Below are 15,268 nucleotides of genomic sequence, written 5' to 3'. Positions count from 1 at the left end.
AATCCTTATGCTAAGCTACGCTAATCAACTCCTGGCTCTTACTTCATAGGTAATGAACAGACTTGAGAGTGGTATCAATCATCTCATCTAACTCTTAACAATAAAGTGAATAAGGGTGTTTCCCGAAATGTCAAATGATTCCTTCAATCACCTGGTCCTGTTTTATAGAGTGGCCCTGTGTTGAAATCAAATGAAGGTCTGTTATTTTTGTTTATAATGTGTTCATATTCCTATATAAATGGGAGTCATTTGTTGATTGTTTGTATTAATAATTGGTAAAGTATGACTTTACTTTTACATCACTGGGTCATCAATTAGGACATTTTCTGATGATCACATGTTACAGTGAACAAGCATGTCTCCACCGTCCCTTCATGGAGTGTCTCTGTTGTCGTAGCTCTATCGTTACGTTGAACATGTTAGAGAAATATATGAAAAGTCTGGGACCATTCTTGTCTCACTAAATGCCGTATGAAAGACACGCCAATTTCTTTAGTCATTTTGCGTGCTATCACAACGTTGTTCTTGCTTTTTGTATGTATACTGACTGAAATGTAAACACATCCGCATGAATATGCTACGCTCAGAACTAGTGACGGAGAATAACGAGTAACGCTCAGAGCAAGTGAGGAAGAGCAAATTATGTAGTATAAAGAGTGTGAAAGAGTACTTACGCTGGGTGGATGGGTAAAAAAAACACAGGACTTTCACTCAGGAGACAGGTGTCCATGCCCCATGTGAAACCAAGAGTTGAAAAAAAAGTCTTGTTCACTTATTTGAAGTTACGTTAGTGACAAGTTTCACAGCATTAACTCCATGCCGTGAAATGACACGCGTAATGATGACATCATGACACGAGTAATGTCCTTAAAAGTGTCCTGCTATTTATACGCCTTCCCATGAGATCACTTGCTGCAACCCACACGAGTTTGTTCAAAATGCAGAGGTGGAAAGTAAATAAATAAAATAAAGTGCTGCTTACGCATTAATACATCAGTAAAAGAAAATCACTAATATGTATTATACATAATAATATAACCATTCTGCATACAGAGGACTTTACTTTTACTGAGTATACTTGGAAGACTTTTACTGATACTTTATACTGTACCTATATTTTAACATGGTAGTAGCCAGTGATTACTGCCCACTAACATTGTAAATCTGGGGATAACAATGCAGGTGTCCTCAGGTACGATCTTAATTGAATTGAGAGTAACTATGACATCGTGACCCCAATGATCCAAACCATCTGACGACATGATGCAGCAGTTACCGTTGCATCTGTCTCACTAATTATGATTCTCCCCAGAGGTGGAGGTACAGTGTTTAAATTGGCTGGAGCAGAGGTCACTTTACTGTACAGCTGTGAGGAGTAGCAGAACACCAGTGTGATGATGCCTTATTTAGTTTTGTTTACTTTTTAAAATAGCGCCATGTTACTGGAGCCTCACCCAAACAGCGACGGTTAATAATATTCTCCAGAATACAGTAAATTGAAAGAGAAAATTGCTTTTTTTATTCACACTTTCAATCTCAGAGTTTAATTTGCATTCTCAAATAGTGCTTTCACCTTGTCAATAGACAAAGGGGTTGTGCTTTTATGCATAGTGCATTATTGGGATCTGCATTTATAATATGTTATATCAGAAAAAAATTGTTTGATGCATAGACACACTTTACACTTTAATCCTCTCTTCATCTAATCCAATTTTGGGATAGAGTTTGGCAGAGTCCATTAAAAAATCCTCTCAGTCAAACAGGATGCTGTTTACTTTTAAATGAGCACTGAGCACTAGCAGGTCACGGAAAAATAAATAACTTAAAGTGCCAATAACAGACTGTACTTTTCCGTCGGCATGGCTGTGTTAAATTAGGGCCTACATTAAACAGGGCATTCCGTCAGATTGCCGTGCAGTAACATCAGATATGGAGGAGTAATGAAAATGAGAATATTTAACTTTATGGGTAGAAAGAACGCATGAATAATAATGACATTAAAATGGGTGAATGGTCAAAACCTTCACAAACTGAATTTCTGTGGAGGATTTCAGGATCAGTCGAGAGCTGAGAGTGAATATAAAGTCAGAGATGTTAACTTGTTGTCTTTAGATGGAGGTTAAATAAAGCTATGATGCACACAGCATTGCACTGCAGTCAACGCCGCTTTTCCTTAAATTCAAACTGTGTGTGATAATCACAGCAGTCCTGTTTACCCAATTATAATTTCAGTGAGACACTTGCTATAACTCATCTACATATATAAATGCATTAATTATCGCATGCAAACGTGTTTTTTCTCAGAAACTTTAAACGAGAAAAAGAAATAACCATTGTTTATAAATGGTAAATTGATAGTTAATTAAACTTAGTTATTTTACTCTTAACAAACAACCAAATGATAATTAATAATGTTAACTAATTATTAGTAGTGCTATAATTTATGTTATTTTAACAGTTTATTGTTGCACACATTATTACATTTTATATACAATAAGTATCTGTTAATGATTAAGATATTATTGAAGAAAGTGTTTGTTAAACATCTATAAACATTACAAAGATAGGCATTTGTAACACTTTGTTAATGGTTAATAATAGGTTTGTAAACCATCTACAAACATTATTTGGATGGCTATTATAAAGTTACATCTGATGATTATAATACCTTGTTAAATGGTTAATAAATACTTTTTAAAGCCTCTATAAACATTGTTTAGATAAATGGTTAATACTTTGTCAAGGGTTAATAATTGTTTTTTTGGTCCATCTAGCTATTTAATGTTTCTATACAAATGATTTCTTAAACGTTTACAAATCATTTGGTAGTCATTAACAAAATATGTAATATAGTATATAAAATGGTATAATGTGCAACAATAAACTGTTGATAAATAGTGTACTAATATAATCAGAATGTAATTGTTATCATCTCTTATCAGCTATGATACAATATAGAATTCATAAACTAATTATATCATGTTACACAAACTAATGATACAATAACAGAAATGATAGCATTGCTTGTTTATCACCAGTAAAATAACTAAGTTTAAGTAACTATCAAATTACCATTTAAATAAATGATGGTTATTATAAAGTGTTGCCAAGAGGGGGTTAAATGTTGAAAAGAATTTATTTTCTGCTTTTACCTTTTACCTTTTCTTGCTTTTCCATTTCAAGGGTTTCAAGTATTTCCCGTATTAAGAATCTCAGTGTTAGCAAGGTCATATAGAAGTAGTCAAGTAGTAGTACCCGTTTCTGTCTTCATTCTACCACATCACAATGACTGTGATTGAGTGTATAAAAGATTGTGTTTATCTATTTACCTACTTATTGTCATTTAAGTTGTCCTCAGTACTGCATCATTTAAGATACTGCTCTTCAAAATGTGCCTTGTCTGAGACAAATCAGTTGTTTAATATAGCCTATAGCCATGCAGGGACTTGTGTTCTTTTGAGCCATGTACCCAAGTCAGTAATTAACCTCAAACAATACCAGTGTCTCCTAATGAAAAACAAGCCAATGGTTATGCACAGCTTTATCTTGCTGCAAAATCCCTCTATAATCCCCCAACATCTCCTGGCATATTGGTGGCTAGGTGGAGGTGGGCAGCTTTTTAAGTGTGATAGATGGAGTTTAGTTTCAGGCTGCTGCCGCTGCAGCTTCCTTCTCTGACCCAGCCGTCCCTAGAGGAACCTGGGATGAGCCTGAGCCACAATATAGTTCTGCTGAAAAGCCTTTTGTTGTGGTCCAATCTGTATGCAGGAGGAGAGAGAACGGACCACCTTTACTCAATGATTTGTTGGCTTTGTGTAGTTTATTTGGATTCAATTAACAATAATTTAACAAAGATGAGGCAGAAATCCAATATCAATCGTTTATCTCATGTGGATGCTTTAAATATAACCCTTTTTACTGTGTTGCCCTTGCACTGTAAAATGATACTAATACAACTAAGTAAGATCATTTTAATGATACGGTTATTTCGTTGCTGGCTCCCACTCTCAGATCAGACCAATAAACCATAATTTGGCTAGTGTTGTAAATCTCCTTCCAGACAAAGTGGAAATTAACAATTTGATCAATATTTTACAATGATTTAGTAGACAGCTGTATGTATCAAATATGCGTCCAGACCTGGAGCTAGAACTAGAAACTAAAAAAGATGCTTTGTTTTTGTCACATAATGTACCACAAAATATGTAGTGTAAAATGCAACACAAATCAGCCGTATGACATAGCTTCATTTCAATCAACGCACAACGTCGCCGGAATGTGCCGATCTGAGGAGCAAACATGATAAAAAAAGCTGCCTTTCTGGAGAATTCACACGTGTCAAGAACAAGCGGCACCCTCAGTTCTGAAAAGTGAAACCAATGTGACTCTCTGCAAAAAGAAGCCAGATTGTATAGAAGTCTATGAGAAAATGACCTTACTTCTCACTTGATTTATTACCTCAGTAAACATTGTAAACATGAGTTTATGGTCTCAATCGATAGTTTCAAGTCTTATTATGGTCCCACTTAGAGTAAAATAGACGAAAAACCAGGGTATGCTTTAGAGCATGGCTTCCTTGTGAATGATAGGTCGCTACCACGGCGTTTGTCAATTAATTTGAAATATTTGTAGGATGTAGATCTACTCAACATACGTACTTTTATGTAGCCTTTTGTTAGCCGATATATCTAAAAACATCTAGATGCCATCACGCAGCTTGCATTGCTCTAGGGATGCTGAATTTGGTCTGTTGGTCAATCCAATCGGTCCATCAGTACAACACCTTGGTTCGGAGTGACATTTTTTTGCTTTTACTCTATGGGGTGCTTTTTCTAAAAGTGTTTTAAATGCCTCACATTTACCAACACATGCCGACAAGGGTGCCATAACTGCTATGCAAGCCACCGGCCAGCTCATTGGGAGCAGTTTAGGGTTCAGTGTCTTGCTCACGGACAATTCAACATGCAGATATAACGAGCTGCGGATCAAACTGCCAACCCTGTTAATAATGTCTGACATGCTTTACCAATTGGGACGCACCCACCGCAAATACTTCATGAATTGCTATGATATTTGGTAAACATTGTAGACATTCATGCTCCCAAGAGGATGAATTCTAGTGACTTTTGATGATGCCACCAACAGGTCAGAATTGTTTACTTATCTTGTTTACAACAAGATATATCAAACTAATGATCTTATTCCCACGATATTAGTTGAATACAGTCATGCTCCCGAGAGGATGCATCATTTGAATTTTGATCACCCAGTGACCCTGTACAGCCAACTTCAGGACACACTATCAATGTTTAACACATAATATTTTAGATATCTAAAGGCTGATAGTAATGTCAAAATCATGAGCCCTGACAGTACAAACTGTAATATTGGGTCCACTGGGTCCATCAAGTCCACTGATTGCCTTGCAGTAGTGGAATTTATCTGTGTCATATAATCATCTTTATTATGATTATATCATCATTCTCGACACATACGCCTACGATATCCCTAAATATAAAAAAAACAAAAATGATTTGCCATCATAGCTGTCTCTGTAGAACCACCCCAAGGCCAAAAAATAAAATAAATAAAAACAAAATAAGAGAGATGCCATGAGCATCTCTAAACACTTACTTTTGATTTAGGTAACAACATGGCCTTTTGTCTGGCACCTCCCATGGGCCATATTTTACATTTTTTGCCTCGATGGCCAAGAATAACAAAGATTTACTTCTTGTTTATCTATCCAAATGTCTGGTGTGTATAGAGAAAGCCTCACAGGGTTATTGTGGTTATTGCAATTACAATTGTAGTTTTGTTCTAGCATAAAATCCTCAGTTTTGCATATGAAACCATGAAACGTCTGTGAGCTTTAGAGGGCAGATTGGTAATGTCCAGCACTAATCATCCCTCATTCGCATAGATACAACTGACCCCTTCCTCACTCTCCCATACAGTATATGTCTAGATAGCTTTCAGTTATTATTCAGTATAATTTAAAATACTGTAGCATCTTAAAGGAGTTCTGTGTCTGCCTGAAATCCTGTTATTGTCTGTTTGAAAATTACCTGGGATTTTCACTTTGAGGTGAGACAATCACTTTTATCTGCTTACAGTGGGTGAAGTGTCTTAGCGGTTACAAAGATGGGGGCATGACTTGGATTATGACGAACCAAGATTATCATAAAACAAGATTTGAAAGAAGACAACCTTCGACTCCTCTTTGGTCTGTTGCAATTTCAGACTTTCATCATGATTTCTTATCTCCCATAATCTAAAACAGTGTTATGAGATAACCAAAGCATAATTTGCTCCCTGGATTCTCAGTACAAATACTTTGCACTCTGTGATTAAAAAACAAAACACAAACAGTGAGAATTCACATCCAGGCAACATAAAACTGAGTTGTAAACCTCCCAATGCTCTGTCATATGTTTTTTTTGTACCAACCCTGTCTCCTAGAAATTATATTTATATTAGGGCTGTCAATCGATTAAAATATTTAAATAATCGCAAATTAATCACACATTTTTTTATCTGTTCAAAATGTAATGTACCTTAAAGTGACGTTTTATCAAGTATTTAATACTCTTATCAACATGGGATTGTCCAAATATGTTTGCTTTATGCAAATATATCTATATATTTATTATTGGAAATCAATTAACAACACAAAACAATGACAAATATTGTCCAGAAACCCTCACAGCATAAAAAAATATGCTCAAATCATAACATGGCAAACTCAAGCCCAACAGGCAACAACAGCTGTCAGTGTGTCGGTGTGCTGACTTAACTATGACTTGCCCTACTTTCACCAATTTGAAAATGGCCATGCCAGTTTTTCCTTGCCAAAATTTAGCGCAAGTTTGGAGTGTTATTTAGCCTCCTTTGCGACAAGTTAGTATGACGACGTTTGTATCAATGGATTCATTAGGTTTTCTAGTTTCAAAGCAGTATCTTCACTCTACCTTAAAACCTCAGCCAACTACAACCTCAGAAAGATCATTCTTTTGTACTGACAAATGTGTTTTGTAAGAAAACGTAATTGTTTCCTAGATTATGTTCCGTGGCAACATTTTTTCGAGTGGAGAAAGTACCCTGTTTATTTACTGCAAAGAATTTTTAGGGAAGATGTTGACTTGGTTGATGAAACCAAATCAACAATCTTTCTGGAACATTATAGGTGCTAAATTCGACATTCAGAGCAGAGGGATTGCCTCCCCACAGCTCTCAACATTGCGACGGCTGATTCGTCGACCATGGATGTATAAGAGGTTGTGCCCTGTGCTCTTGCCCTGCGTGTTAGTAAATAGCCTACAACTACATTAAATCCTGTTGATGTCATGCTACTAGCACTACTAGCTACTGGCCGATAGCCGGTTGTTTGGGAACAGAGACGTTAATACATCCACCACGGTATAGGTTTACCGCCTCTTTGTTTCTATGGTCTTTGGCTACGCTTCCGTGACGACGCTGTCTGCAACGAGCAAATATAGAAAAATTAATCAAATATATTGTCAGTGAACATTTTACTGATACGTATCAAAATATTTTGACTTGCTAGATACATTTATTAGCAACGTTTCCCCATCGTGTTCCTAATTACGGGCAGAATTAACCCCCATGGATCACAGAAGATATCATTCTTACTGAAAATATTCATGTTTTGTACCTCAATTCAATATAGTTTTGAAATTTGACTGGATTAATCTGGACAAAAGAATGGATCTCATAAGTAGTGTGTCTTCCCAATGACTCCAACAGAGATCCAAAGGGAGTCACCATCAGGATTCTTTACCTTTGCAAATATGACCTTATCAGAGTTGTGTAGCAGAATGTTTCTTTGGTGTTTGCCAGAGATACTGTATGTCCTGCATTGGGAGAAGGTGTGAATAAGCTTCCACTCTCATGTACTACATAGGTGAATGTCACGAGTCCAACTCAATATCCATGTTTTACTTTGACAGGGACACTTTCAGACATCATAAAGTCCAAACATATATTCTATACAAGAGCAAATGCATTACTATAATAATGAAAGATGTCTGGAACTAAATGGAAATCACTGGGGAGTGTTTTAGCTCTGTATATATGCACTTTTGAGGTACAAGAAGCCACAAGGAAATTCAGATTCAATTCAGAGCTTCTGGAGAGGCAGTGGGTTGGAAATAAAGTTGTCTGAGGTGCGTTCAAATGATGGCCAGCCACTGGATATGTGGGGGGAAAACTCAATAATGTAATGGTTTAATCCCTTAATGTCGTAGCTCTATGACAAGCATACCGAACAGGCTCTCTCCCCTACAATCCTTGTGCAAGTACATGTCCATGAATAAAAATGCAATTCATTGGGCACTCATGGGCCCATTAGAAGTGGAGCATGCAGTTCGCCTTCAGTGGTTAGTTTCCAGGGCAACTTAAACCTTTTTTTTTTGTGATTGTTTTTGTTATAATGCAATGTGCAACTAACTCTGAAGCACTCTTAGCTAATTTTATCAAGTGAAATCAACAGTGCCTTTGAAGATGAAGTATTATGTAACGAAGCAATTCATACCGTGACACATTCATGAGGTTCAAATATGACTTGATTAATGCAACAGCTTGAATTTAATAATTTACAAGTAATGGTCATAACTTTTAGTTTCGTTTTTTTTAACTGTGTCCAAGCTACGTTTTTTGTTAAAATGACAAAATGCCTTTGACATGATTGTATTGCCTCAGTGTTTCCAGACATTTATCATCTATTGTCTGTTGTACTGATTTATAATTTTGATGTTAAAAGCTAAACAACTTTCAATGAAATCATAAATATATTCCCTGTAATGACTCTTGCATTAGACATCTTTTCATTCCATTAGCAAACAGTCTGTCTATTTCAGTATTAATGTTGAGTTGTGTTCTGATGCATCAGGCTTGCCATCATAAATCTATTGGGCACTCTGACAGGCGACCCTATTCTCTAACACTGACCTTAAAGAGATTGTTTGGATTTTTTTGAAGTGGGGTTGTATGAGGTACTTGTCCATAGCCAGTGTATTACCTACCGTTGATGACGGCTGAAACGTCCCCAGTTTGGAGAAGCAGACAGGAGTTACCACACTAGAGCAAACCAATGTACTGCTGTGGACGGGAGCGGCAGCAAAACGTATTTTAGCCACCTAAAAGAAAGGCCCACCTAAAATAATCAATATCAGTTTAAGTGTACGCTATATTTAGAATATTTTCACTGTTTACCTTGCCGTCAGACAGCCCTTTCCGATGGAGAACTGAAGCCGTTACTTCAATGTTTTAAAGGGGTTAGTTTGGATTCACCAAATCACACAATAAAACAAACAAACTAAACGATCAAAGCAGTGGTAAACCAGCAACTCCCGTGTTCTGCGAGGTAAAATTACTGTTTTTGTAAATGGAGTCTGGTGGCTTTGAATTGATATAACAGCTTCAGTTCCCCAAATGAGAGGGCTGTCTGACAGCAAGATAAAGCAGTGAAATTTATTATTCTAAATATAGCACACTTGTACACTTAAACTGATATTGATTATTTGAGGTATGAGAAACATTTCATATTTCATATTTCAACGGCTTCAATATGAAGTTGTATGTAAGAGAGCAGTCAGACTGCAAGTTACCCTCTCAATAACTGGCGTTTAGTTGAGTTGGGCCCACAATACCAAGAACAGTGTGTTCAAGCATCCCAGGACCTCTTTACCTGCACCCACACACTCAACACAAACTAGTTATATCCACTTCTGTCTGTTAGCATTATTTTACATACAGTAAGTGTTCCTAATGGTTTTATTCAGATGTGACGGGGGGACATTTATGGAAAGAGTCAGGGAAAGTAGAGACTGTATATAGGTAGTAGAGTGTTTTATCTTTTCTCACAGGCTGTACTACTGATGGATTATAATACTTATTTTGTTGTCTGTTTCTTATAAAATTCCTTATAAAGTCTGACAATGCACAAGCATAGAGTGACATGCATTGAGTTTTTAGGTGATTAAATTTTAATTTGTCTACATGCCGATATAGCGTTTTGTTGGATATTCTTTTAGGCTTTTAGGGAGACAGCTGTGTTGTGTCTCAATTCAGATACTGCCGTTAGTACACTTCCATGTAGTACACTGTGTACACTATGTACTTGTAGTGTGGGAATTTTGACAGAGTAGTGTTGTCTCAAATCAAACACGGCTGTTGTGCACTTACCGGAAATTTGACCGCTTCTTCTTCTTTTTAATGGCAAATTGCAACCGGACAGAGCATTAGGCTACCGCCAACATTTGACCGTGATTGTCGCCCTCCAAAATATCTGCTGGCTTATTTGCTCACTTGACAATTGTATTAAAACCAGGGCTGTCAATCAATTCAAATATTTAATTGCGATTAATCGCAAATTAATCCCACATTTTTTATCTGTTCAAAATGTACCTTAAAGGTCAAGTATTTAGTACTCTTATCAACAAATATGATTTCTAATTGCAAATGAATGTATATATTTATTATTGGAAATCAATTAACAACACAAAATAATGACAATATATAATAACTTTGACAGCCCTTATTTTAACTCAATAAAAATGAATAGGATTTTACTTTTACTTGTTTGTGTGCCCCCTTTTTCACTTGAGGTGGAGAATACACCGGCATCTCCACCATGTTCACAAGTTTGGTGGTCCCTACCCTTCCGCTACATAGTCAAGATGGCGGCCATTGAGGGTAGGAAGTGTCCAGCGTTCCACACTCAACTTTTTGACCGTTATGAGTACACCATCCAGGTACTCATGGTGCACTGCATTTTGCCATACTTGTCAATGTGAAAGCACTCAAAATAGCATGTATAAGTACAGAAGAATGCAAATTGAGTCACGGCCTGATTATTATTGAGGTTGTATGAGGGTTTTTTTAACCCTTTGTTTCTGTGCGCCGCATCGGGAAAAAAAATATTTTTGAGTCTGATCCGACATTACAAGAATCTCTCTAACAACGTAAAATCACCTCATTCACAGTGTCTCATTGTTTATTAAACAGATTTATTTTCTGTGAGCATAGGAGATGACTCACGTGAGAAACGTATTATTGTGATGTTAATCAGGCCAACAGGATGTGCATTTTAAATGTAGTTGAAACTGTGTTCTTCTCGCAATCTTCCAGCAGCATGCAGCTGAATCAGGTGCCTGTCAGCTCAAGGACAGCAAAAATCCAAGGTACAAAGAAAAGGGACCTTCTGACCCTGTTGAAGACACAGTAGTGTTGAAACGTTGGACTGTTTGCACAATTAAAGGCTGCAAATCAATCAGTGTGCTCCAGTCCCTTTGTGCATTTGAAGTCTCTCCATGTATTTAACCTTGTGCTCCTGAAGCTTTTACGTTAATCTGACAGGCGTTCAATTCAGTCATATTATGGAAATACTTTGTCCAACCTCACGAGGATTGCCATTGTGACTTTACAGTAAAAATGAGTCATTCAGAAATGAGACCAACATGTTAAAGGTGCTAGATTTGATTTCAGAGCATTAATATAGCAGATAACAACTATTTGCTATGTAAAGATTAGGGCTGTCAATCAATTAAGATATTTAGTTGCGATTAATCACACATTCTTTATCATTCAAAATGTACCTTTAAGGGAAATTTGTCAATTATTTAATACTCTTATCAACGTGGATGTATGTATATACAGTATTTATTACTGGAAATCAATTAACAACACAAAACAATGACAAATATTGTCCAGAAACCCTCACAGGTACTGTATTTAACATAAAAATATGCTCAAATCATAACACGGAACTCATTTTCATTCTTATATCTTGGGGACCAGAGGTCAAGGGACCCCTTTGAAAACTTTATCAAAGCCCCAAACGACAAAGCGTGTATGACATGGTTGGTACCAATGGAAGTTTTCTAGTTTCATATAATGCCACTATCTTTTTTTTATTTTGGCAAGGAAAGTCCTTGCCAAAATTCAGCATAAGTTTGGAATGTTATTTAGCCTCGTTCGCAACAAACTAGTATGACATGGCACCTAGGTTTTCTAGTTTCTAGTATCTTCACTCCAGCTTTAAAATTGAGCCCGCTACAACCTAAAAATCGCATGTTGCGTTAATGCGTCAAAGACATTAGTGGCATTAAAAGGAATTTGCGTTAACTTTGACAGCCCGAGTAAAGATATAGAGGAGTAATATCTACCTGAGCGGAGAATGAATTCACATCACCGGGCCAGCCGCGCATGCTTTTAGTCCATGTGCGTGCATGTGAGCGTGCCCCACTGGCTAACTGCTCTCATACGGCGGTTACAGCTGATAAAGCCGCCCCGATTGATAGCGGCATCGCGGAGGCACCCACCCTCTGGTTCCTCGTCGAGTAAACACTGTTATCTCTGTCAGCACTTTTGCCAATGTTTTCACTGTTAGCGCTGTTAGCGCCGTGAGCTGCAAGGCACCAGCTCACGGTCGCCATGTTGAGAGCCTCTGAGAGGCAATAGAAATGCTCCCAATACCTTATTCAACACCTTTAAATTGCCATCACATTTATGTAATTACTGTAGGTGCATTTCTGAGAGGGGCTTATGATTTGTTGTTATCATACAGCCATAAACAGAAGAATCATTGTGTGATTAAAGTGGTTTTGAAAGGGGTTTCACTTGCTGGGTACACAATTCAGAATTCACATTGTGGCTGTGAAATGGTTTGAGAAACTTCCAGAGTTCCTTGACCTTCTAGCGCTCACAGATTCATGAGGCAGCGCTATTGATTTAAACAGGTGTAAAGGCCCTTCTCCTGCCAAGGAAATTTAATCATGTCAGAGGGCCACTGGGTTATTGCACAAGACACTGTCACCGACGCCATAGGACACTTTTATGTCGGGGGGCTAGCCAGTATTAATTTTACTTTCACCTTATGTTCCGGGGAAGAGGCCGTGCAGAGATCCAGGGCGGTTTCCTCCCGAGAGAACGCCACCTAAAACTCAAGCACCCAAAATGAGGCTAATAAGAACATTTTATTCTTGGAAATATCTATGAAGTGCTCGAATGAGCGCTGAATTCACATTCCACTCAGTATACTGACTTAATATATTCAGGATCTGTGCTCATCCTCCTTGAGAAATCCAATGATAGAGTTCTTTACTCTGTTGACTAAGCTAATTACGTTTTTGAAAAAAATACTCTACATTTCATAATCAAAGCAACACTGTGGTTAATTTCAATTAAAACGGAAAGCATGCTTCCTCAAATCACCGTTATCTCAATCTAACTGTTACATTTCTTATATAATCAATAGTTTAGCAGTTACATTTCAAAGTCATTTAAGGTCCACAAGTTTTCCCAGTGTGTGTGTATGTGTGTGTGTGATGGGGTGTGTGTAGGTGAGCATGCTCAGACTAATTTCAATCCCTTTTGTGAATGGCTGATTATCACAATCTGTAGCTTAAGTTCAGTGGGAGCAGCAGCGTTAAGTCCTTCAGTGAGTGAGTGAGAGACGAGGGGGAACGAGTCGGCATGGCCCAGAAAAATAACTGTAAGTTGATGTTCTGATTATATTAATATTTTATACCCTTTTTTTTTCAAGTAGTTGAGTTGATTGCGAACAAGAGCACTAATAAGACAGCTAGGGTGCAAATGAATGGCACTACTAACATGCCTGGATGACACGTAACACATTTCACTGAAACTACAGGCCTTTTATTTGTTGCCTCAGTATTCTCACCTTGCTTTGATTTTCGCTCCTTGCCACTTTTGACTCTTAATTGTATTGCTTCTTGAACTCTTAAAAAAAACAATGCTATGATAATTTGATAATGATGTTTTTACCTCGGGTTGTCATGCGCAAGTGCCGGGCTTTATGTTCATGTGGAATAAAGTTAAATTAGAAAAGGAGTTAGATTCTGTAAGAGGTGCATTATTTATTTTATTTTTTTTTGCTCAACAACAAGTTACGTGAGCGTATTGAGCCAATTGTGAAATCCAGCAGGAATTTCTTCTTGCAACAAGAGGCGGATTAGTCTCACTGAGCTCTCATTCTCCCTCTTTCTTTATCTCCCTTTCTAACATGCAGTTCAATTCTCCATCAGGGAATATAGACCCTCAGATCAACATGTGGTCATGTCGCTCTTTCGCGACGGGATACGTGAACATATATACCCGGCTTTCTTCAAGACCGTGATCCACTCCGACCATGTCGGCATTGCTCTGAGCATTTCCATGGCTGGTTATGTGCTGGGAGGCAGCTCCTACTTCCAGGCTTTGCTCTTTGGCAGCGCATGGTTGGGCCTCATGTATTTCTGCTGCCACGAGATCTACGAAGGCTTCATGATAAGGAGGCTGAACGCAGACATGGCTGACATTCGAGCCAACTACCTGGAAAACCCAGATAACGGTTTCTGGGTGGCAGAGGCGGACATCAGCGGCCAGTCCAAGGTGGTGGGGATGGTGGCAGTGACGGGGAGAAGGGGAGAGGAGGAAGGCGAGAGGTTCGATGACCGGAACGGAGGAGCGATGGGAGGAGGCTCTGAGTTTGCCCAAGATGCTGGCGACGGGAGTTACGGCGAGATGTCCCACATGATTGTGGTGTTTCCGTGGCGCCGCAAAAACCTGGGTTCCCAGCTGACGAGGAAGGCCCTCGATTTCTGCAAAGAGCGAGGGTACGCCCGCCTCGTTCTGGACGTCAGCTCGCCACAGAAGGCGGCCGTTTCCCTGTGCCAAAAATTCGATTTTGTTCAAACTGCATCCCACAGTAACACACACGCGTTTCGTTTGTGCTCCAAACTCGCCAGAATAAATGTGATGCGAATGGAGAAGTTCATTTAATGAACTTTAGACCTCGGCACCTGACACAACCTCCACTGTACATTAAGAATATATCAGTTAATTTATGCTTCTTGTCTCATTTGATGCAAAATAATCTTTCCGTTGTGTGATATTCGGTATACTCATATCTCCAGCTGGCTATCATGGTAGTTTGAAAAAGATACATTAAATTTCATGTTTTTTCCACAAAGCAGCATTAATGATCTCAGTTTCCTTGTATTTTCTTCTTGCCTTGATGTATTATGTATCCACCTGCACTCCTGGCAGTCCATTACCCGCAACCATGGAAAACAATGAGACAATTAGTCAACTTCTCCGGTTAGTCAGATCCATTTATAATTTGCACACAGAACAATACATCTCAATAATTATGAAATTAATTATCAGACGTTAAACAGAACACACTGTATTCACATTCAATTATTGTTCTCCTGCCCACTAAGGAATATAAAAAAATATATGT

At 38.0% G+C, this 15,268-nt stretch overlaps 1 protein-coding gene across 1 annotated transcript; it reads left to right on the top strand.

Annotated features, from left to right (window-relative positions):
* Nucleotides 1–13,442: 13,442 nt before the first annotated feature.
* Nucleotides 13,443–14,959, top strand: LOC119489465 (N-acetyltransferase family 8 member 3). The gene is made up of 2 exons (XM_037771944.1): nucleotides 13,443–13,516; nucleotides 14,054–14,959. Exons 1-2 carry the CDS (start codon nucleotides 13,498–13,500, stop codon nucleotides 14,803–14,805), a joined length of 771 nt encoding a protein of 256 aa, XP_037627872.1. The 5' UTR covers nucleotides 13,443–13,497; the 3' UTR covers nucleotides 14,806–14,959.
* The last annotated feature ends 309 nt before the right edge of the window (nucleotides 14,960–15,268 follow it).

This window comes from Sebastes umbrosus, chromosome 6 (genome assembly GCF_015220745.1).
Source record: "Sebastes umbrosus isolate fSebUmb1 chromosome 6, fSebUmb1.pri, whole genome shotgun sequence".
In the NCBI taxonomy this organism is placed as follows: Eukaryota; Metazoa; Chordata; class Actinopteri; order Perciformes; family Sebastidae; genus Sebastes; species Sebastes umbrosus.
Note: the sequence above shows the minus strand (reverse complement) of the source record. Positions and strands in the feature narration are given on the sequence as shown.